This window comes from Gambusia affinis, linkage group LG10 (genome assembly GCF_019740435.1).
Source record: "Gambusia affinis linkage group LG10, SWU_Gaff_1.0, whole genome shotgun sequence".
NCBI classification, from domain to species: Eukaryota; Metazoa; Chordata; class Actinopteri; order Cyprinodontiformes; family Poeciliidae; genus Gambusia; species Gambusia affinis.
The window spans coordinates 27,241,311-27,265,102 of record NC_057877.1 but is presented as its reverse complement, the minus strand read 5'-3'; the positions used below and the strand labels follow the sequence as shown (position 1 = coordinate 27,265,102).

At 34.9% G+C, this 23,792-nt stretch overlaps 3 protein-coding genes across 4 annotated transcripts; 1 reads left to right on the top strand and 2 right to left on the bottom strand.

Annotated features, from left to right (window-relative positions):
* The first annotated feature begins 82 nt into the window (after nt 1–82).
* slc25a24 (solute carrier family 25 member 24) lies at nt 83–12,113 on the top strand. Its single transcript, XM_044130300.1, has 10 exons — nt 83–262; nt 2,959–3,085; nt 3,165–3,252; nt 5,142–5,253; nt 6,954–7,112; nt 8,185–8,337; nt 8,410–8,517; nt 9,601–9,768; nt 9,849–9,999; nt 11,357–12,113. Exons 1-10 carry the CDS (start codon nt 83–85, stop codon nt 11,530–11,532), a joined length of 1,422 nt encoding a protein of 473 aa, XP_043986235.1. The 3' UTR covers nt 11,533–12,113.
* Nucleotides 12,114–12,138: 25 nt separating this feature from the next.
* Nucleotides 12,139–16,222, bottom strand: LOC122839057 (transmembrane protein 69-like). Of its 2 annotated transcripts, XM_044130307.1 has the most exons (4): nt 16,153–16,222; nt 15,409–15,655; nt 14,076–14,120; nt 12,416–13,311 (listed from the first exon to the last, which is right to left on the bottom strand). In XM_044130307.1, exons 3-4 carry the CDS (start codon nt 14,118–14,120, stop codon nt 12,592–12,594), a joined length of 765 nt encoding a protein of 254 aa, XP_043986242.1. In that variant the 5' UTR covers nt 15,409–15,655; nt 16,153–16,222; the 3' UTR covers nt 12,416–12,591. The 2 variants fall into 2 exon arrangements, with proteins under 2 accessions (XP_043986241.1, XP_043986242.1); XM_044130306.1 differs by lacking the exon at nt 16,153–16,222 and having other exon boundaries at nt 12,139–13,311; nt 15,515–15,655.
* Nucleotides 16,223–17,479: 1,257 nt separating this feature from the next.
* tm4sf4 (transmembrane 4 L six family member 4) lies at nt 17,480–23,416 on the bottom strand. The gene is made up of 5 exons (XM_044130308.1): nt 23,065–23,416; nt 21,842–21,931; nt 19,949–20,103; nt 18,864–19,050; nt 17,480–18,360 (listed from the first exon to the last, which is right to left on the bottom strand). The coding sequence occupies exons 1-5, from the start codon at nt 23,233–23,235 to the stop codon at nt 18,343–18,345; spliced, it is 621 nt and encodes a 206-aa protein (XP_043986243.1). The 5' UTR covers nt 23,236–23,416; the 3' UTR covers nt 17,480–18,342.
* Between the last annotated feature and the right edge of the window lie 376 nt (nt 23,417–23,792).

Genomic DNA, 23,792 nt, shown 5'->3' with positions numbered 1-23,792 from the left:
TGTGAGTTTCCCCATCGCTGTGGCTGCTCGATTCGTGTGTGAAGCTCCGCAGGCCACAAAAAAAACATTTCAAGTTTAAGCCATGTATCCCGCAATGAGGAAGCTGTTTTTTACGGACTGTCGGTGCGCCGGAGATCTGGGCAAGACATACGAGGAGTTGTTCGCCAAGCTGGACACCAACAAGGATGGGAAAGTGGATATTTCCGAGCTCAAGGCAGGCCTGGCTGCAATAGGCATCCAGCCCGGGCAGGGGGCAGTCCAGGTAAAGCAACAAAATGTGCAAAAATATGTTACGCGAACGTTTTCAATGGTTTTAGTGCCAAATATTGTACTGTAGCAACCAGATGTTTTTGTCTAATTCCCAACAATGTGTAAGTAAAGTTCTAAGATGAAAGGAAGAAACTTTTTGTCTTAATAAAAACTATTGATAAATTATGAAGGTGTATTAGGGTTATGGTAAATGGAAAAATAAAGGTAAATTTTAGCCAAAAAACTCAGAAAATTTTAGATTAATCTGAGAAATTTTTGAGAAAAATAAAACTTAGAAATTTATGAAAATGTTCAACTTTTGGAAATTTTCTGAAATATAGAAATTTCCAAGTTTGGAAATTTTGTGTACAAAAAAATATCAGACATAGGGGAATAAATATTAACTTTAACTTCTCTAAACTATGATAAACTGATTACTTCTGCACTACAGATTGAACATAATCATTTCACTTTTAAGACACTATAAAAGCGATGAATGTGCTTTAGAGTGCACAAAAATGTTCTCAAGTAAAAGAAGCAATACTTAAACACATTTTTCTCATGTAAAAAGTTGTAAGAAATTAAGTAAGAATAAAAAAAGTAAGTCTACTGAAGTAACTGATCAAATTATCAATCATTTAATATTTAAAAATGACATCATCAGACAGACCAACATATAAAGTTAAATGGTAATTACAACATTTTTAATTAATAAAATAAACGTTTTATTGCCTAAAACTGCGAGAACACAAAGAGTTTTTTTTGTTAAAACATTTTTGCAGACAGAGATTTTTTATCTTAAATACATTCAACATTGTGCAGTTTTGTCTTAATTACTGCTCTGAACACGTTTTTCAGTAAATTTCCTTTCTTAGTCTATATACTCCAGTTAGGAGTTAATTAGTCATGATTAAGCCAATTAAACATTTCAGCCATGCACACAAATAAATCAAACAAACTACAATTAAAGATGGCCGATGCTAATTCTACTCTTTTACTGTACTGAAGGAAATAATAAATTTCATTTAATGTGCAAAAACCTTTAAAAGTGTAAAGGTAAAATCTAAACTTGGTGTCAAAATAATGAAAAAAATGCTATAATTATTGATCAGCTGTACTGTCACAATGCCAGAAAAACTTTGAGTATAAATTGTCAAGTAGTCAGACAAAACCTTTTTTAAGGTAATAAAATAATTCATGAAGGTGGATTTTTATTCCACACTGTTAAAGTCCAGCAATAACATTTTGAATTGACCTGAATAAAGTAGTTAATGTTGATAACCTGGAGGTGTTTGCATAGAACAGCAAACTGCAGCGTAGAAATAAGAAACGGAGGAAGACGAAACAAACCAAAGCTTCACTTTAACCTCATCTGCAATAAACAGAAACCATGTTTATCTCAGAAGCGGGTGGTTTATCTTAACAATCACAACTATCTAGAGAAAAACCTGCAGGTCCTGGCGGGACAGAAAGCACAGGAACAAACAGAAAAAGCGTTCAGGAATTCAGGGAATATGAAAAAGTTAAATGTGCAGTAAAAATTAGACTGTTGGCTGTAAGAGAAAGGATCTGTCTTTACTCACTCAGGAGTGAATTTTGAAGGGTAAACTTGGGGAGAGGCCACTGCTGTGTGTGACTCAGGGCTGTAAAGTAAAAAAAAAAAATGCTTTCTGTGACTTGATAAGCTGTAATAAATCTCTACACTGGTTGCTTTCATATTCTCCCAAGACTTTTGGTTTAATTTATTATATTTTTGATTCTAACAGGAGCAAAAATAATTAAATTTGTATTCATTATTTAGAAAGTAATAGGTGGAATATGTTTAACTTAAGTAAAGCCACATGAAGTTCGCATATTTCTGATCTTAACCTATCAGGGCTAAAACGATTAATCATGATTAATCAGTTATTGAAATAATTTTCAATTACAGTAGTAATTGTTCATTAAATGCCACTTGCTGAAATAACAACATACTTGGAGCAGTTATTTAGCCAAAACTGTATAAAAAATATGTACATTTTGTATTTAAAATAAAAAAAACAACTCTTTTCTGTGTATATTCTACCCCAAACTCCTAAGATTGCAGTTTTAGCTTCATAGAGTGCAAATTCTTATTTAGTACCTTTTGCTATCCAGTTGTTAATCTGTTCATTAGAAAAGTCAACAAATCAACCCAACACTGTGTGGATAAGCCAAGCAGAAAGGGCTGAGCTTTTTTTTTCTATGATGGTGTTCAGAGTGTTTTTTTAGTTTTTGCATCTGCAGCATTCAGTACAGGAATAATTTCTTGCATTTTTGTCAATAAAATGTTTATTTTCTTATTCAAAAAAGAAATTACATTTATTTATTTGCATCTAAAGGCCTTATAGACAAATCTGCAGGATGTGCTAATTTTTAAAATATGATTAATTATCAGAAAAATTGATTAATCAATAGCAAAAATAGCTGTTAATTGCAGTTCTAAAAAGTCCAAAGCTCAGACAGGAACTGAGCTCAGAGGAGGAAGTTAATCTTTGCAGTATTCTGCCCCCAACTGGCAGATTATGGTAACTGCTGCTTGTGTTAGTGATGGTGGAGTCAACATCTTTCTCTTCAGAGCTCAAAGCTCTCCCTTCACCCACCGAGGAGGTCAGAAAACACCGCAAAAACACCCGTGAAAAACCTGTGAAGAATCTGAACAGCTGATATTCTGTGTGTTTTTATCTTTAGAAAATAATTTCCTCTGCTGACAAAAACAAAGATGATGTGCTGGACTTCAAAGAGTTCGCCAAGTACCTGAAGGAGCATGAGAAGAAGCTGCGCCTGACTTTCAAGACCTTGGACAAAAACAAAGACGGTATGGAGAAATGCCATTCAGCTTTTTAAAAATGTTTTTTGAGTTTATCTGCTTGAGTTGTGCTCATTTATTCCAACAGGTCAAGTAGATTACATGGAGATCCAGCAGTCGTTCGCAGATCTGGGCCTGGAGATCACCAAGGAAGACGCTAAGAAGATCCTTCAGAGGTTTTTCTGTTTGTCTCTTATTGCTGCGGTTGACGAACTGGATCTGATACAGTCTTATGTGGATTTCTAGAAATAGAAAGCTTAAAATGAAAGTGTAGCATAAAGTGAAAGGTGGAGCCCAGTGTGAGGGTCTGATAACCAGGGAGCGGTGGGGGAACGCAGGGTCACATGATAAAGAGCTACTGAGAAGAAAACTGACATGAAAAATATTCACAGCTGGACACAAACTCCTCACTAAATCAGCTCTAAATGAATTTCCTGCAACATTTGTCCTGCTCCGATACTCAGATGTGATTCATTTAAGTTTAGAGGAAAACTTAAATAGAATTTGACTTTAAAATGTGTTTTAAGGTTTGATTTCTATATAAAGTGGTTGATATTCAAACTGCACATTTTTGTAATAAAGTGTAATCCATCATTTGATTAAAAGTTTTAATTTGATAGTCAGATATGTTCAGACACGTTTTTTCTCACTGTCTGAAGTTAAATCAGACTAAATTTTTCTTATTTTTGGTGAGTTATAATGATCAAAATTATTTCTATTTACTAAATACCAGAAAACTTGGTGAATTTTTTTTTTTACCCAGACAACTTGTTTGGATTATTTCATTTTAATTAACATCTATTACATATATTTATTATTTAGCAATAATTGAAAACAAATTACATTTAATTGAAAAACAATTTTGGATTCCTTTCCTCTCTTTTTGCTTTTCTCATCCTTACTCCAACTTTCTAGTCTTTTGCATCTATTTGTTTATCTCAGAAAAGGTTTTCCTGTGGTAAAATGTTGCCACTATTATGATTTAATTTGCATCTGTATTCAGGAGGATGTGCAGTTTTAGCTTTCTGTCAGAGATTTGGATGTAGGCAAAAAAAGCACCTTCTTGCACATGTTTGCTGATTCCTCTTTTGGGCTTGTGTGAGCATTAGGACTGAAACAATCAATCAGATTAATCGTGATTAATCAACTATTGAAATAATCATTAATTAATTTAGCAATCAATTAATCATTAACTGGAATATAAAGATTCTGAAAACAGCCATTTACTGAAAGAGCAACACTCTGAGCAGTAATTAGGCCAAAACTGTTGCTTTGTCTGTACAGATATTGAACCCAGAACTCCTCGAGTCACAATTTTAGCTTCACCAGGTTCAAATTGTATGAAAAAATGTCTCCAATTTATCACCTTTTCAAATTATTAATTTGTTAATCCAAAAAACAACCAACAGATCTGCTCTTGCTGTTGTTAATTTGAGCAGAAAAGGCTGCGCTTTTCACGTTAGTATATTTTAGCTGCAGATGCATCATTTCCTCCAAATAATCAAGCGCACAAGGAAGGCTGTTATTGTCACATTTTAGGCAATGAAATCTGTATTTTCTTATTTTAACAAGGAATTTAAATAATTCTTTGTTTGCATATTTTAATGTTTTTATAACATTGCATAAAAAAGGCTTAAATTAAAATCTGTAAAATCCAACTAAACGAGTAATCGTCAGAATAATTATTAGATTAATCAATAACCTAGATAAGCAAAAGTTGCAGCCCTAGTTAACATGGACCTCTAGAAAAGTTTTCTAGTTTTTCCTGTTATTGCCAGGTCTTGAGAGTACCATAATGTTGGATAAATGTTGGTTTATATATATATATATATATATATATATATATATATATATATATATATATAGTACAATTTTGGCTTAATTAGTGCTGTAAATATGTTGCTCTTTCAGGAAGGGATATTTTTGAGTCTGTGTTCTCAAGTTAACTATTAATCGACCACTATGTTTGTTGATGATTATTGTCATCAACAAACATGATTAGTCCGATTAATTGTTTAATTTAAAATGGATATTTTAAATTAAAATGTTTTTCGCTATTCTCCAGTATTGATTCTGATGGTACCATGTCGTTGGACTGGAATGAATGGAGGGCGCACTTCCTGTTAAACCCGGCAACCAGCCTGCAGGAGATCATTCGCTACTGGAAGCACAGCACGGTAAGGGCAGCCATCTTGTTTTTCACCAACGACTAAAGAGAAATCCTCCAATCACTAAAATCTGACATTACTTAAGTCCTCCCAACATGGCTCCTCTATTAACCCTTAATCAACATTTTTACCAGCGTTTCACTGAGTAGTAGCTCCTATAATAAGCTCTGCAGATCCGCGAGGTGGTTGCTAATTGCTGCTGGCTAGTCTGAAGGAACTGAGTGGGGAAAGGCTGCTCTGTAATGCAGAAACTCAGAAGTTTCGAAAGGAGGAGATGCGCCTTGAAGGCGGAGCTAGGTCCAACAAGGCGTTTAGCACAGCTGAATGGTTGGCATGGAGATTAAAAGATTTCTCAAACATGGATGAAAGAATCAAAGCAAAACTCTAAATATGTTTTTGATGAGGGAATAACATTATAACATGATCTAAAGCTAAAAAAGTAGATTTTTACAGATATTATTTCCCTTTAAAGGAAATATGGTATGATGTTCAGTTGTTTTTCTACGTCTAGATCAATCCTTTATGATTATATATCTTTATTCCACTCATTAATTTATTTTTCTCATAACTGAAACATCTTAAATTTCTTATAAAATACTTGAGCCCAGAAACAGAGCCGCCTCAGTCCGTGTCTAATCTCTGATGCTCACCTTCTCCGTTCTGTGTGGATAAATTACCGCCTGCTTTCTAAACGCAGCCCAGATGAGCTAATTTCAATCTGACCTGCGTGCAGATTAGCCCTTCAGAGGGATTTAGAAGGCATGATTAGAAAAGAAGAGCGTCTGGAGAAGAGTAGGAATGAGAAGTTGGACTTCAGCATAGATTCTGGCTCTTTATTAGAATCGGGGGAAGTAAAACAGGAACTTTGTGGCTCTGCAGATTTGCTGAAGGCTTTGGATGGCCATGGCTCTGCTGCAGCAACATGCTAACTGGTTTTTCCTCGAATTTGAAGATGGAGGAGGGGTCTTTGAGGTGGATGTGGTAGGTTTTCACAGTCTGTTAGAAATATAGAAACTATAAATTCAGCCGTGTTTAGTGGAAAAATAATATTTTTCCAAAATAAATGTAAAAATTTTAGCATCAAGTTATCGCTTTTGAAAAGTTGAAATTTTTTGACTTTTGAAACTTTTTTTTTCAGCTTAATCTCAAAAGTTGCTTTTTTTTAAAGCAAATTTCTACTTTTCAAATTTAGAAATCATTTCTTTTTTTAAGAAAATCTGTGGGATATTATAAAGTACTTGTTTTTTTCTATAAAATTTTTGTGTTTTGGTGGAAAATAACTCATCATAATAGGCCATCATAATTACTACTGTTTTTACTTCATTTTCCTAATACTATGACTTTATTCAGGTAACATTAAAACTTTATTCTCTATATTATTTAGATTTTATTGTCATGTGCCTGTGCTCTTGTAACATTATGACTTTATTTTGTAAAATAAATAAATTAATACATTTTAGCATGACCCTTTTATTTTATCATAGAGTTGGCCTGAATTCATAATAAATCCAAGATGGCGACCTCGGGAACTCAAGGAGCGCATTGGGGGAGGAAAAAAAATCCAGAATTTAATTTTTGAAAACCAAAAATTCAGTGTTTGATTGATTAAAATGTCTTTATTGTCCATCCCTAAAGCTTTGACTTGCTCATGATGGAAACAGTTGTGGGATTTAAATCAGATTTAATGAGAGTGAATGTGTTTCCTCCAGGTTCTGGATATTGGCGACAGCCTGACCATCCCAGATGAGTTCACGGAGGAGGAGAAGACAACGGGTTTGTGGTGGAAGCAGCTGATGTCGGGGGCCGTTGCGGGAGCCGTGTCCCGCACTGGAACCGCCCCGCTGGACAGAATGAAGGTCTTCATGCAGGTACGTCACAATCAATTCTATGTTAATCTTGTACTTTATTGGACCTTTCAACATAAATTATTGCTTATTATTGTGTCAAATAATTTCAGATATCTGCTCTGATCTTAATATTAAATTATTCTATACGGATGGAAATAATTAATCCAATCGATTAGTAGCTTCGGTTTGCTATCTTTTAGTGTTGTGATTTAGCCGCCATCCAGCAGAGGGCGCTGCTCGTCATTCTTAAACGGAGCCGTACGTACAAAAAAATTAAAATGGCGGCAGAATTATTCCAGAACGGAAAAGAGAAACTGTCCAGAGTTCGGTGTGCGATGCAAAATGCACTTTATCCGGGTTTATTTGAAAATATAAGCTCTCGACAACCTCCGTACTGTAATTTTCACCCTGATAGCGCTGATTCAGCCGAGCTTCATGACGGAACAGCGTCAACTTCTCATTTAAAAATGACTGCTTGGCTACGAAGGTAAGGCTGCGATGACAGGAAAGCTCAGGACGACGCGGGAACATTTTAACATGATTGAAGAGAAACAAAACAAAAAAACAACTAATGTCAAATAACGAGGATGATTTTTAGGGATGCTGTGACTTAAATCACTTTCTGAAGCGAAGTTTTTACATTTCTTCAAGAGCAAACATAGACTGTAGTTCTGTATGAATATCTCTATTCGTGGGTAATTAAGTGTTGCATACAACGGTGCATTAGGGCTATTGTATGAAAAAGGAGTACATTTACGGAAAAACTCCTAGATTTTAAGAGGAATCTTGTTTTCTTTCTAAGATGGTCCCAATATGCTCTTTTTCCACATATTTTATTCGTTCCGTCTTTTATTTATCTATTTAACAGTCTGAGAAATTTATGTTTTAATGTATCTTATACATTTTTCTAATTTGTTAATCTGACAATTACAATTTTCTGTTTATTCAGTCAGTGTTTAATACAACTGACACTAAATGCTAAAAAGATTGGACCAATCAACTTTAGATTAACCTAGTAATAGATAACTTGCATCCTTCTTGCTGAATCTGCTTTTAGGAATCAGTTTTAATTCTTGTTTCCTTTAATCTGCAGGTTCACGCCTCAAAGAGCAACAACATCAGCCTGACTGGAGGCTTTAAGCAGATGTTAAAAGAAGGAGGGGTGATGTCTTTGTGGAGAGGAAACGGCATCAACGTCCTGAAGATCGCCCCGGAGACGGCCATTAAATTCATGGCATACGAACAGGCATGTAGTTTTATAATTTGTTGAATTTTTTTCTTTTGCGTATTTCAGATACTTACTGAAGTGTCTCCTCAGTATAAGAAGCTGCTGGCCAGTGAACCGGGGAAAATCCAAACCCATGAGAGGTTCATGGCGGGATCGTTGGCTGGAGCCACGGCGCAAACTGCCATCTACCCCATGGAGGTGAGCCAAGATGGAGCTTTTCTTACCCAATGTAGGAAAAACATGGATTTATACTGCAAAAACACCAAGTCTTACCAAGTATAAATATCTTACTACACTAGAAATAAGACAAAGCTAACTTACAAGTAACTGTTCATCAAGATATAGGAGTCAATAATTACTTAATATTAATACTTTAAAAAGTTATTTCATGGACAGATTAATTTACTTATAACATTAGAAAATGTCTTTAAGTGAAATAATCTCACTGTGGAACTAGTACTTTTTTAAAAAGTTAAAATTTTTTGATTTGCAGTGTAAGTGTAAATTTCCAATTCTTTGATCTCAGTTTGTGCAGGTTCAACAAATACTGCAAATTAGGCTTTCAAGTAAATTAAAATGTGCAAATTTTGACCTTTCTTTCTATCACAATACCAAGTCATGCTGGTTTGCTGCAGTAATTCACAATACCAATAAAAAAAACTCAAGAAGATTTTCATCCCAGGATTTATACTTTGAGCTATAAACTATAAAAGTAAATCTTTGACTTTTCAAACTTGGAAATTTCTCTGTTTCTTCCAGACAAGTTTTAGATTATTTTCAGATTTTTTTTCTAACAAATTTCAACTTTTTAAAATCAATTTCCATTTTTTTCTAGAAATTTTATTAGATTAATCTAAAAATTTACGGGGTTTTCTTTTAGCAAATTTTCTGTTTTTCAAACTCAGAAAGTTCTACGTTTTTTTTCAAAAAAATTTCTGAGGTTAACCTCAAATTTTAGGGTTTTTTTTCTAGTAAATGTTTGACTTTTGAAACTCGGAAATTAATTTTTTCCCTCTGAAATTTCTGTGATTAATCTTAAACTTTCTGAATTTTTTTGCACAAATTTTCCACTTTTCAGATACATTTCCATGTTTTTTGCTTCTTTCAAATTTCAACATTTTAAAGTCAGAAATCTCAAGTATTTTCAGAAAACTTAATAATATATTGTCAACATTTTTGAGATTTTTCAACAGTCTTTCACATTGAAAAACTTTGTTTCTAGACTACTTCAGAGTTTCATGTCAAATTAGCTGATTGATCGTCTGGATCTCGTCTCTTCAGGTGATGAAAACTCGTCTTACGCTGAGAAAGACGGGACAGTACTCAGGGATGTTCGACTGTGCAAAGAAAATCCTGCAGAAGGAAGGAGTCAAGGCATTTTACAAAGGATACGTTCCCAATATTCTGGGCATAATCCCGTATGCTGGGATAGATCTGGCTGTGTACGAGGTGTGTGCCGATAACTCGGATATATTCAAACTGTAAATAAATAAATCAGTACTGATGTTTCCTCAATCTCTTCCCAACAGAGCTTAAAGAACTTCTGGTTGTCCAAATATGCCAAAGAAACAGCGAACCCAGGGGTTCTGGTGCTGCTGGGCTGCGGTACTATTTCCAGCACCTGTGGTCAGCTGGCCAGTTACCCGCTGGCACTGATCCGCACTCGCATGCAAGCTCAAGGTAAAGGAAAATCAGTGAAAAATAACTTAAATACAATAAATATGTAGCTAGAAATATGAATATTAACTCCCTTTAACTTGATGAAGATTAAGATCAAAAGAAATAAAAAAATCCTCTAAAATATGTATATTTTTATTATAAATGAAGTTAACTTATAATGAGAATGAAGTCATACAAGAATAAATTTGTAATACGAGAATTAAGTTGTGTGAGAATAATAAAAATATAAGAATAAAATCGTTCTACAAGAATAAAATTGTAATATTACGGGAATAAAGTCATAAATAATGTAAATAATGTTTTCTTTTATTTTCTAGCAGTCCGTTATTTTCAGCTAGCTCTTTTGTATTTGCCATGGTTAATTGCAAATTTATCACCAGTTGACTGGATGAAATTTGTACATTTCTGTACGAAATATGGAATTTCATATTGGGATGAAATTCTTTTCATAATGATCTTAAAGTCTTTCAAAGTTATTTACATTTGAGTTGGTGAAATAAACCCTGAAAAAAGTGCATTATTTAAAATCCAATCTGAGTTTTCTTTATGAAACTTTTACGCACTACAAGTTCACAGATATTAGTTGGCTGCATGTGGAGCCATGTTAAATTTATTGTCTTTCAAATAATTCAGATCTAAGGAAGTTTCTAGAAGAGCACAATGTTCTCATGAACTGAAAACTGTTTTAAATTAGGATTAGGGGCTTAGTGACGGTGCTTAGCTTAGCTCTTTTTTACGTTGCATTGAAGAATCTAAGTAAATATTTTACATAAAACCACTTTTATTGGATGTTTAAATAGAAAACATTTAATATCTTCCACATACTTACAATTTAGCAGGGGTGTTATTTACCTTTTCTATATTTCTAAAATTGCAAATTAATTTTGTGTTGTGTAAATTTTTTATTTAAATGCTTAAAGCAGAAAAAATAAATTTAAAACCATAATTTTGAGTGCTTCATTTAGTTTATTTATTGATCCCAAATGGACATTAAACTTCAAGAAAAGTTGTAATATGAGAAGACAAAGCAATTTTAATTGCTTATAATTAGTATAATCAGTAAGACTTTATTCTTGTAATTTTATTTTTTACACTTTTCATTAGCATAGACCAAATACTGTCATAGTGGTGGGCATTGCTAACTAAAAGGTTATTTACACTAACCCTAAAGCACAGATCATGAATAATTCCAGTAACACTAAAGTGATATTCCAACATTGTATTTAGGGGAAGCTAATGCTAAAACGCCAACTGTAGTATTTCATGACAACTAAAACATGGTATTTAGGGGAAGCTAATGCTAAATTATTAACTTCGACCATGTTGACACCCTCCCTGTGCCTCTCCGTCTCTGCAGCATCTCTGGAGGGCTCTGAGCAGCTGCCGATGGGCCGCATGGTGCAGAAGATCCTGGAGAAGGAGGGCTTCTTTGGACTTTACCGCGGCATCCTGCCCAACTTCATGAAGGTGATCCCGGCGGTCAGCATCAGCTACGTCGTTTACGAGAACATGCGCTCTAGCCTGGGAATCTAAAAGTAAGCTGCAGAACCCTCCAGCTGCAGCCATTTTTACTTTCCATTCATACTCCCCATTCTTCATCAAGTTGTTTACCTGGAGGTCACCGGAGGTCACACGGCTGAACTCCTGTGGAGGACTTAAAGTGACAGCAGCACTTTAAAATCCTGTTCACAATGCAACCACAGCTTTAAGTGCACTGACACACTTTGGGTTAAATAACCTTAGCTCGCTCAGAGAAGATTGATTTAAACAGAAAACCCGTTTAGCCTCCATTTTTTTTACCTTTAATCAAGCTGCGTCAGTTTTGACCCTTATCAGACGTCCGAGCCGTCGCCTGCTGTATAAAAACCCCAAAATGATGTAAGATGCTCTGAAAAATTAAAGTGCAATACTTTATCCCTTTTTGAAAAAATTCACAGCATTGTTTTTCCAAACACACGTCTCTTTGTTTCTCCAAAAGACACGTGGGATGTTATTGCACCTTTAAGTTAAAGTAAACAAAAATGTGCCTTATGTCTGTTTTGTTTCCTTATGTTTTCTTTTGCCTTTGGTTTATACATAATAATGTTTACAATAAACATCTAATTACAAATATATTGCGTTGTAAACAGATTTTTTTTAATTGAAAATACCAACAGAAACGATGATGTATTGCAAACAGGGAGGTGAAACATTATCTCCCGCTTTGAAAAACTTAAACTTTGAGTTTGTGGTTCACCATCTAAATACTCTGAATTTAGGTCAAAGCTGCTACGTGAGCTAATTATTGTTTATTTGCATTTGTCTGAAACAAGTTAATTAAAATGACTATTTAGATCATCATGGTTTAATTTAATAAAATGTTTCTTAAAGATCGTTTTTTATTTTAGATATTTTAAACATTATGCAAAGAATATCAGTTTTCCTTTATTTAAACCCAATATAATGAAATCGGGATGAAAATTTGGCATTTTTGTGCCACCTAGTGGAAACTTCTATGTTTTATTTCTCTCCAGCAGGTATTTTCTGGGTTTTTTGGTGGAAATTTCCTCCTCTGCCCCAATACGCTGTTGTACATAAAACATTAAATATGGTTCAGAAAAAATACTTTTCTGGAAATGTTCCGTTCATTAAAACCGTTCCGAGCAGAGAAAAGAACGCCGTCACGGTCAGGACGGTGCGCAGCGCCTTGAACCAGCTGGGATACGTCGGCAGCAGAGAGAGGTCATAATGCAGCGAAACACCGAGTCCGATCAAGGCCGTCATGGCCGCCGGAACAAGGCTTTCGCTCAACAGCATGGCCGCCCACGCCAACAGCGGCGGAACCACGCTATTGGCCAGGTTGATCCAGTCGGGTTTGGCCGGGCTGCTGTAGGGAAGCGCGAACCCCCATCGGGCGCCGCCCAGGAAGGAGATGATGGCGGCGGAGTAGGCCAGCTGGGCGTAGGCCAACTCCGGGTAAAACGTCTCTGTGGCGGCCATGATCAGAGGCGGGGAGACGAAGGGGATGAGCCCGGCGAAGCCCAGACACAGCGCCGGCTTTGGACCTTCCCACAAGTGCTTCATGTCATACCGGAGCAGGTCCAGTTCCCGGGGAGGCGGTTCGGGTCGGTCTCGTTTCTTCAGCCTCGCAGCAGACGAGTGGAAATGTTGCGATGAGATGAAAGCGTTCAAACGCGGAGTTTTCTGGGTGACGGAAGTGAAACCACGAGGCTGTAGTCGTCCAAAATCATCCGGGCAGAAACTGGAGGAGAATGGCGATCCGGTCAGGGATGACGACCGCCATGTTGGAGGACAACGAGTCCAGAGGGAAACCTACAGGAAATACAGTTTCTATATGAGTGGTCAGCCCTGACGGCCGAAATTAACAAGTTATAAGCTACGGAGAAGTTTTAGGGATATACTTAGAAAATTGAGAAAAAGTCATAATATTTCAAGAGTGAAGTCATAGTATCACGAGAATCATAACAGTAAAAGTAACATCTTGAGATAAAAGTCAAAATGACAAGAATAAAGTCGTGAGTCATTTTGAGATTCAAATCAGTATTACGAGAATAAAATAGGAACTTTATGATAAGTCAAATTCTTAGAATAAAGTCAAAATAATAATAAAGTTGTAATATGAGAAAAAAGTCATAATAATGTTTCACTTTATTCTCATAATACTATAACTATTCTAATACTGTCTTAAAAATATGCAGATTAAAGTTTATTATCGAGAATAAAGTTATTCCAACTTTATTCTCATGTTATTTCTAGTTTATTCTCATAATATCCTTTATAGTTATAATATTATGACTTTATTCTCGTACTTTTGCTTCTTAGGTTGGCCCTAACACTCCGCCATACAATAAAAAACTAAGCTTGAAAGATTTTCTTGGAAAAAAACCAGTTACATATTTGTAGAAAAACAATGTGTAGAACATTGTAGATCCGCAATATTAAAAAGGGTCTTTCACAAATCTGTTTTTATAGGACTACAAAATCACTCAGTGGGCCCATGGCCCCCGAGCCATACTTTGAACATTTCTGTTTTAAATTAATATTTGAGCCAAATCAGCTGAGGATGGATTTCTTACCCTCGGTGTTGCAGTGACGCTTCTTCTTAAAGCAACAGACAGCATCTGAGGGCAAAAACCAGAGTGAGAATCACTGTTAGAAAGTCAACGGACATCTTTTTTTTTCTTCTATTTTTTGCTTTTGCAATTTTTGCCTTGACTTTTTAATATGTTTTTTTTTTTTCGCGGTGCTTTTCTGTCAGGCAAAAGTTTAAGTCGCTCTCGGACATCTTTGTTGCGTTCCGACGCTTGACAGTTAACGTTAACTAGCTGGCTAGCTAGGCTACAATGGGTAAGTCCAAATGTATCGTTGCCTGGACGAAGTTAGCACATTTCTGTGGAAATAAAAGTATTAAATTCCATTCAATGTGGTCTGAAAAGGAGCTCTAATAATTTACTTATTTATTTATACCAAAAACTAGGTGAGCAAAGGCTTCATCTGGTTCATTGGTCTCAACCAGCCCCCATTTGGGAAAACAGTTTTGTTTAGAGTTTATTTTTGATATTTGAAATGCTTGAAAATGTTCATTAGAAATTTAAATATATTGATCCTTGAGAGTTGCATTACACCATTGCTGTTATATTACTGGAAAAATTAGAAGATTGTGTGTTCAAATCTCGTCGGAGTCACCAATGTGGGAGACAGCAGAAAAAGACAAAAAAGTAATTTGAGTTTTGATTTATTCTCAATGTCTTCCAACCAAAACCAAAAATAGAATGAAGGGCAACCGTTGGTGTCTTCTCCACCTCACCTTCTCCCCTTCACAATAAGAGCATACATTCTGGTGTGAAATATCTACATTGTACCGCCACATTATCATTTTAATTGGGATAATTTTAGTTTTACGTAACTTTTTAAAGCAATAGTTTAATTTTCTGAGAAACTGAATCTTTGGGTTTTTATTCACTATAAGCCAACAAAATCAAAAATCAACAGAGAAATGTCTGTAATTAGTAAATATCTGTTTCACTTTTTGAACTAAATTACCTGAATTGATTAACTTTCCTAGGATAATAGTGATGAAAATTGTGATGAATAAATGCCTACTTAAACTGAATCAATTCGGGCAAAATCCCATTTATACGTAACCGTGTTTATGTAATATGCTGAATTATTTCCTTAACATTTAGGTAGTATTTATATTTTTAAAAAAACATATCACTGGAAACGGTCAATGGCGAAACTGTCCAGGATCACATAAAATAGCAAGAAAAACAAGGCGAACTGGAAGTGACAAATAACTACATCTGAAACTTCGGGACAAATAGTACAAAGAAAAACAAACCGCATTCAATATGTTTTAGATTTCTAAAAAAAAATCAAATTTTTTTCCAAAAGAGATTCAACACCCACCTGCACTCAGAAACAACACAAACCCGACATCATGAACAGCTGCAGATGCATTACTAAACCTTGTGTATTTATATAATAGTCCCTTAAACTTAGCTGCTAAATTTACCTTCGTTTCAGTCTGAAAACTTCATATTTCAAGCTGTTCTTCGGGGTCATTCAGTGGGATTTTACCCTGGTACGCTGTTTATTTCTTCCGGGCGCATCAGCTTCCACGACTTAATAGTTCCACTTACGTGACCAGACGAACCTGGGACGTGATAGCAGTATTGTCAAATACACATAATAAAAGAAACATAAACATTAATAAGATGATTTATCACATTAATATGTTTTATTGTTATAATTCATCTAAATATTGATTTGAATTTTATATATTACTTTATATCAGTAATTTTATTAACAACTTCAGTGATATACTTTTCTTCATAATGATTAAAAAACAATTTAAAAATGCTAATTATTTAAATAGCATTTTTGTGGGTTATTTTCCAGCTGTTTTCATCATTTGCTAAATAAAAAGTGCCACATTTGAAGTATCTCAGCTAACGTCAATCTAAATTAAACAAAAAAGTCAAAAGACTTAATTATATGCTGTCCAAATTATCACACTAACATGTTACTTTCACTAAAACAATGAACCCAATTTATTTAAAAACTTCAATGACTTAATAGACTTTTGTTCATATTAGGACTAGAAAAAAATAAGAAAAAATAAAAACATTTTTGCTTGTTTTTGTAAATTACAATTGTTTTAGGGTGTTTTTCAGTTGTGATCATCATTTAACTTGAACACTCATATCTGCCTGTGTAAGTCAAGATGCTTTCGCTCTTGGTCAGGGGTGCCCACAGGCATCCTAGTTCTCTTCCTGATGGTAGCAACAACCTTTTCAGCATGTCAATGTTCTCCTTAGGCCTTCTAATGAGCCATCATTTGATCCAGGTGCGTAAAACCATGGAGAGAACTAAAACATGGAGGATGTCGGTGTTCTAACCATCTCAGGGGGAGTAAAGAGATTATTTAAATCCACAAGGGGGCGTCCTGAACTGTCTTACACTAAAGACTGAGCATGAAAGAGAAATAGACCCAACCATAGTTATTATTTTAGTATGGTGTATATAATATGTGATATTAGTTACACACAGGAAGTGTACGTTTTAACACTGTTTGTGTCACGGTTGTAACATTCACTTTAATTGGCAGGTGTTGTTTTAAAAAGAAGCAATAACAAAATTGTAAAATAAATAAATAAACGAGGTCTTCTTACACTGTTTTTTGTTGTTACTTTAAACGCCAAGATGATCGGTCGTTTTCCAACTTGTCACTTAAGCACAGTTTTCCAACACGTAGTGTGTATATATAATTTTTTATTGCTGATATAAGAGGATGGAAGCTGGCTGATAGCACGGCACAAAAATTAAAACTTCCTGAAATAATGAGAGTGTAGAGTTTCTGGTAAATTCCGTTATAATGTAAAATATGACAGATTACTGGGTTAAGGAAATTTCTAGTATACTAAATGCTACCACACATAACATTTTTTTGAGAATTTTGAAACAGTTGCTCTTTATTTCCCAAAGTTATGAAGGGAGGAGAGAATGGATATTTCAGCTGCCTGAAATAATCTGTTCCCCTCCATAACATAGGAGCAAATTAATTTACCAATAAGTCTTTAACTGTGCTTATTCCTCTCATCAACAACAACAAATCCTGTGGATATGGTGACATTTGATTATTATTGACTATGCATAATGTACATTGCTACATGTAGACACACTTTTGGATCTTGAGTCTTGTAAAATAAACACGTTTCCACCATATTATATTACAGTAGATGTGAGGAACAGCCATATTGAAATGGGAAGTTTGCCTTAAAAGTCCTAGCTGGGAGAGTGGTGCCCAGTTTCCCAGAGGGCGTTCCAGTTGATTTTCGGAATTTCCCAGTTTAAAGTGTAACTAGATTGCTGCATTAATTTGTATGTAAAAGAGAAATCCAAAAATAGCCCAAATTTGTAATAGGAGAATGAAGTAAATACATGAAAATTCTGTTACTACAACATATTCAGACAAAACCTTTTTCAATTTTATTTTTATTTTTTATTTATTTATTTTTACATTTTTCTCAGTTGTTTTGTTTTATTTCTCAGAACAGATTTGAAATTCTCCCAACTATTTGTCATTATCTTATCATACTGATCAAATGTTTGTATGTACATTTCTATTAAATATTCTGAAACTCCACAACATTTAAGCAGAAATTTGTCACGTAAATGTTAATATGCAGGACTGTCTTTTTCTTTCTGAATCACAATAACATGATCTGTCAACAACTACAGTAAAAGAGCAAATGTGAATTTTGTCCAAACATGTTTATGATGCAGATATTAAATTTTTGAGATATAAACTAAGGATTCTGAGAAATAAACTGACTTTTGCAGTTAATCCATGGTGTTTTACCGTTTGTACAAATTGTTCTGAGAATGCTCTTATGTTTTGCAAAGAGAAAACTGCACCAAAATGACTGAGAAAAACTGCAATAATTACTATGTAAAGTATAATAAAATCTTTGGCAAATGAAGCCCACAAGGGTGCAGTCATGTTACTTCATAAAGTATTAATGGCAAGGAGCAACTGGGGTGAAAATAAAAACAAACATGAAACGAAATAAATACATATAGCAGATAGAAAATCAGAAAATAACAATATACATCAGATTAACCTTTATATTATCAATAATAGTAATAATACATAGTCATAAGAGCCTGCAAGAAGAAAGTAAACTATGAACGTAAAAAGAGCTCTGTCATTTTTGCAGCGTTTTCAGATGACACACTGTAATCAATAAGCTCTTCAACAGTTAGATTAATGCGTAAAAGTCCTCCTCAGGAAGGAGAATAAATATGGGACAGCCATCTGTCTTCAACCACAGGAGGCGCTTATACGGCTCCATCGCTCTGAAAGACAAACATTTTTATCAGTCAGATGTTTTCAGTTCACATAACTCAACCAAACAGACTCAGTTCGAGACCTTCAGGTTACGACAACAGATAAAAATACAGAATAATAAGTTAGAAATCTCTTTTGTTCTCTTGTTCACTGCAAAGAAACTAAACTTTACCAAGTATTTTTCATCTAGTTTCTAGTGCAAATATTGTAGAACAGTTGAAATAAGACAAAACTAACTTACAAGTAACCTTTCAGCAAGATAGTTTAGAGAGCTGGTTTTCAGTCAATAATTTCTTAATATTGGTGAAAAATACTTGTTCCATTAGCAGATTATTTCACTTATAACCTGAAATAAGTGACATAATCTGCTAATGGAAACAGATTATGTTATTTAAATAATGCTTATTTCTACTGTACTAAAATATTTGCTCTAGAAACTAGACCAAAAATCCTCGGTAATGTTTAGTTGTTTTGCAGTGTTGGAAGTGAACTCAGCTGCCTGGACACTGACCCCTCCGCAGCAGCCGCAGCAGTCTCCACACAGCGCCCCCAGCAGGCCGTTTATCACCTGCACGGCGCACAGAGCGATCTGGATTAAACCCACCACCAGCAGCACGCAGAACAGGCCCAGGTGCCAGGAAACCGCATTTGTTGGCTGTTTGCACTCACTCCAGAGAGTGTGGTTCCTCAGGTAGTCTCTGAAGATTAAATATAGAGTCGGATTATTTATTTCAGCTTGTTTTTGATGAGTAGAACATACATTTCTGACTATTTCTGGGTCTACACAGATGTGCGCAAAACTTTGTATATATTTGGGTATTGTCGCTTCCATTGTTGATTAAATGCTCATTGAATTGCGAAATTGTGTTGTTTTTTTTTCATTTCTTTTTTACATTAGCAGAATATCGACAAAGTTTTGAGCACATTTGTTGCAAAAAAAGCAGCTAATAAAACTGACACAAAAACAATGTGAACTATTTTTGGTACACAACAGCTGTGGTTGATATTTTGTTAATGTAAAAAACAGTGGAATATGGATAGAGTTTTGTGCGTATGTGTGATGGAAATGCAGCTGTTGTGTACCAAAAATAGCTGCCATTGTTTTTGTGCAAGTTTTATTAGCTGCCTTGTCATTACAAATGTGCTCAAAACTTTGTCGATATTCTGCTAATGTAAAAGAAACAGTCTTGGAATTGCCGTATGTCCATGAAATAAGCACAATTAAAATCCCTTGTGAATAAGTTTGTTCACACAGTAACTCATTAAAAATCATGCCGTGGCGTCATCATCCGACTGCTTCCTGTCGTCTTATTCGTCATTTCCACATGTTTAGCATGCGGTCGTTGACCATGTGACTCGGGATGTGGAAAAAGTGTTTCCATTGTAGTTTTGAAAATATGCTAATTTTTATTCACCCGAAAAATCTCCTCGTCTGGCACCAAATTGTTTTAGCAAAAAACGTGAGTTTTTTCAGAATTGACATGCTGCCATTAAGCAAATTTATTTTCTTCTTTTCAGCTTACACAATTTTATGGTTAAAGGAAACTGCATTAAGAAATGTGTTTCGTGATTTTGTGATTTTGCACGTCATCTCACCCATTGTCGAAAGGATATATCCATTCTGTTTGGTTGACATCCGTAGGGTCAACTAAAGAACAACGCGGCCCCTTGTTGATAGCTACACATGAAACTACAACTGAGTAACCTGCACCAAGCGCACCAACAGCTGCAAACAGTATGGAGCTCAGCATCTACATGGACACAACAGAGAGAAAATGGTACAATGAATTCAGCGTCCTCTTGACCTGAAATACAAATAAAATATATGATTTAAATGGAATCACTGCAAAAACACCAAGTCTTACCAAGTATTTTTGGTCTAGTTTACAGTGCAAATACTTTATTACGCTTGAAATAAGACAAACTAACTTACAATTTTTTTAGCAAGATATAAGAGCTTGTTTTAAGTAAATAATTCCTTGATATCGATGAAAAAGTTCTAATTCTATCGGCAGATTATTTTACTTATTTCGCATCTACTGCTGTGCCGTTACCTAGCAACTTCAGCCAAACCCAACCCGTCACCTAGCAACCAAGTTCTAATTCTATTGGCAGTTTATTTCACTCAACATAAATTTTTTCCAAATTACAAGTTAATTTATCTGCCGATGGAACTAGTACTTTTCCCATCAACATTAAGGACTTGTTGATTTAAAATAAGCCTCTATTTGTGGCTGAAAAGTTACTTGTAAGTCAGTTTTGTCTTATTTCAAGATATTTGCAATAGAAAATAGCCCAATATTACTTGGTAAGATTTTGTGTTTTTGCAGAACAACGCAAAGCAAACAAGGTTTTGTTTGATTTTCACATTCCTGATAGATCTGTGTGCGTGTGTGTGTGTGTGTGTGTGTGTGTGTGTGTGTGTGTGTGTGTGTGTTCATCTTTGGCAGAACAATAGTAACATTGTGAGAGGCGCATTCAAACCGTCCAAATCCTCATTAATACGTGTGCTTAGTTTTATGCATTTCTCTGTGTGTTTTTAGATTTATGGCCATGTAAATCATGAAGGGTGTGTGTACACAGTGCCATTGTGTTTGTTTTCCATTACAGCCTCAGCCTGATTTGGATTTACAGTTAAACTGATAACATGCAGTAAAACATGGAGGCCGTCTATCACTCCAACATTTTTACTAAATGAACAAAATAACTGGCACCAAATTTTCATTTTGTCAACAACCATGAAGAGTTGTTTGGCAAAACACTAAAGTCTTACAAGACCTTTGTTATAATAGTCCCTGCTTCACAAAAAGTACATTATGGGTCAAAAATGTTTATTTAATTTTTAAATCCACCTTCTTCATTTGTGTTTCACAATTAATAAATTTGATAAATCAAATAAAAATTAAGTTTGTTTCAAATTAAAGTTCAATAAACCCAGTTGGGTTATGGGAAATGATTTTCTGCGGCTCTTTGGTTCCCGTTGTCATATTTGCTTTAAAGCTTTTTTTAATGTTGCCACACCGTTTGGGGCTCCGCATCCAAGGGCAAGGTACAGGGTTTACCACAGCAGCCATTTTGAAGCAGTCAGAAACCTAAGATCCATTTAAAAAACGTTTATATCAATTTTTTTTAACTTTAAAATTATATTTAAATATGTTATCAAATGTGAACATTTGGATCTTGTCAGTTTTTCATTTTGCAATCCCAAAAGAAAACAAATGAGGTCTGAATTTCCATACAGTACACAGATGAGAAAAAAACCTTTTAATTTTCTCTTGTGTTGTACTTCAGTTGCATATCAGCTCCTTTCGAGTTGGACAATCTATCAATGTTTCCTGATTGTTTTCATTTTAAATATGAAAAATGGCAAAATCAAACCCAAATGAAGAGCCACTGTGACTAAAATAAACTTAGTCCCAATTTTAAAAGTGATTTTTGTAAAATAAACTAAATAAATGCTCGATGTTAAACAACAAAACAGTTCTTTACCGCAAATCTCCGCCCACAGCTTTCGTTTCCACAGCAACCGCAGCAGTCATTGTTCTTCAAACCCAGGAAGACGAGAGCTGGGAAGATCATCTACCATCCAAATACACACGCCCACAAACACACCCACCCACCCCCACACACACACACACACACACACACACACACACACACACACACACACACACACACACAACAAAATATCTGAATGAGGAATCCTTCATTTCCTTATTGTGTCCATTTTCCGTCACCAAGCATACAGAAGATTATTGAGCATCAGTCTTTTGATGTACAGTTCAACTTCTACCTGATAAGCAAAAAGAAGCATCAATCAAGGTTTCACATACTTTAAATACCATTTTTGTTTCTCATAAACTCTTAATTATTTAATTTTACATTTCAACTCCTATGGAAGCCAGGAGCGGATGTTTTCTGCATGTTCTTTTTCCCGATGGTTTTCTCAAGATTAGCTCGTTATCTTGGAAAAACCCGTTGAGTTTTCTCAAAGTTTGTAGAGAATTTTCTCAATTTATTTTCTTTCACTTGTTATCTCAATAAAACCATTGAGAAATTATGAGAAAAAAAAGTTTTCTCAAGGATTTTTTTTTATCTCTAAAGAAATTATTGCAAAATTAAGTCTTTATCTGGAGAAAATCATTGGGAATAAATATGTGGAAAATGTAAAATTAACTAGTTCAATAGAGAAAACAATCAAGTTTTCTATATTTTGTGAAGAAAACTCATTGTTTAGTCAAAGTTTGTTTGCAAACAAACTTTGGAAACAACTTTTTGTTTTCAAGAAAACAATACCTGCTTTCTTCAGATTAACTCTTCATCTCTAAAACAATTATTGGGAAATTAACTTATCTGAAGAAAACCATTGAGTTTCTTAAAATTTGTTGAGAAAAACTATTTTCTGTTTGTTTTTCTTGACTTAACTTCAAGAAAAACATATTTGTTTTCTAAATTGACTCATTATTTAGAGAAAATTGTTGATAAAAGGTTTATGCAGAAAATGCAGAATTAAGTTATCTGGAGAAAACCAAGGGAAAAAGTATACGAGGAAAACATCCACTCTGCTTCCGTACAACTCCTACCTGATAAGGAAAAAATTGGTTCCATGTACTTTAAAAACAAAACAAACATAGAATAAACACATTTACCATCATATTATCAACTCTAGACAGCATAACCATCATGAAACGTAGGACTTTCCTGAAACGTACCAGCACTCCAGATCCCAATATGCCTCCAAAGTACCAAACCTCGTCTGTGATGTTGCCCTTATCCACAACCTTCCCGCCGGGGAAGAAGAGCAGGATGTTGCAGAGCACACACACGATGGCGAGAGGCATCAGGCTGATGCCCAGGCATTTAGCGAAGCCGCCCGAACACATTCTGACTACGAAGCTTCAAACGCCGGGCCTCGACTCGTCTGAAATATTCTGAGATTTAGATGCAGTCCAGACTGTGTCCGCTTCAGAAAGACGACTCCTAACTTCTTGCACCTCTAGTTTAGAAATATCTGGAGTCACAGAACGATGCTGCCGCTTCACCTGCCTTCCTACTGATGACTGTCGATGCTTCATGTGGTCCTTTATAGTCGCCCCTCCTCTCTTTAGACATGATCTCATTGCTTCACATTTACATCAAACAGATCTCTCTCTCTCACACACAAAGTCCAAAAGCAAACAAACACACTGCAAAAGCAAAATTTTACTAATTATTTTGGTCAGGTTTCTACTGCAAATATCTAATTACACTTAAAAAAGACAAAACTAATTTATAAGTGAGTTATCAGCAACATATAGGAGCTTATTTTATGACAACAATTCCTTAATACTTTTTTTTTTTTAGATTAATAGTTTCATTGGTAGATAATTTCACTTATAATGTGAGAAAATTATGTTATAAATGAAATTATCTGGTAGTGGAACTATTGAGTTTTATTTTA

Coding starts and splice junctions, on each gene's coding strand:
- slc25a24 (XM_044130300.1), top strand. CDS start 83: ATGTATCCCGCAATGAGGAAGCTGTTTTTTACGGACTGTCGGTGCGCC. Junction 3,086..3,164: donor CTTGGACAAAAACAAAGACG/GTATGGAGAAAT, acceptor TTATTCCAACAG/GTCAAGTAGATTACATGGAG. Junction 10,000..11,356: donor CACTCGCATGCAAGCTCAAG/GTAAAGGAAAAT, acceptor CCGTCTCTGCAG/CATCTCTGGAGGGCTCTGAG.
- LOC122839057 (XM_044130307.1), bottom strand. CDS start 14,120: ATGCTGTCTGTTGCTTTAAGAAGAAGCGTCACTGCAACACCGAGG. Junction 13,312..14,075: donor GCGTCACTGCAACACCGAGG/GTAAGAAATCCA, acceptor TATTTCCTGTAG/GTTTCCCTCTGGACTCGTTG.
- tm4sf4 (XM_044130308.1), bottom strand. CDS start 23,235: ATGTGTTCGGGCGGCTTCGCTAAATGCCTGGGCATCAGCCTGATGCCT. Junction 21,932..23,064: donor TATTGGGATCTGGAGTGCTG/GTACGTTTCAGG, acceptor TTTGGATGGTAG/ATGATCTTCCCAGCTCTCGT. Junction 19,051..19,948: donor ATATATCCTTTCGACAATGG/GTGAGATGACGT, acceptor TTTAATCTTCAG/AGACTACCTGAGGAACCACA.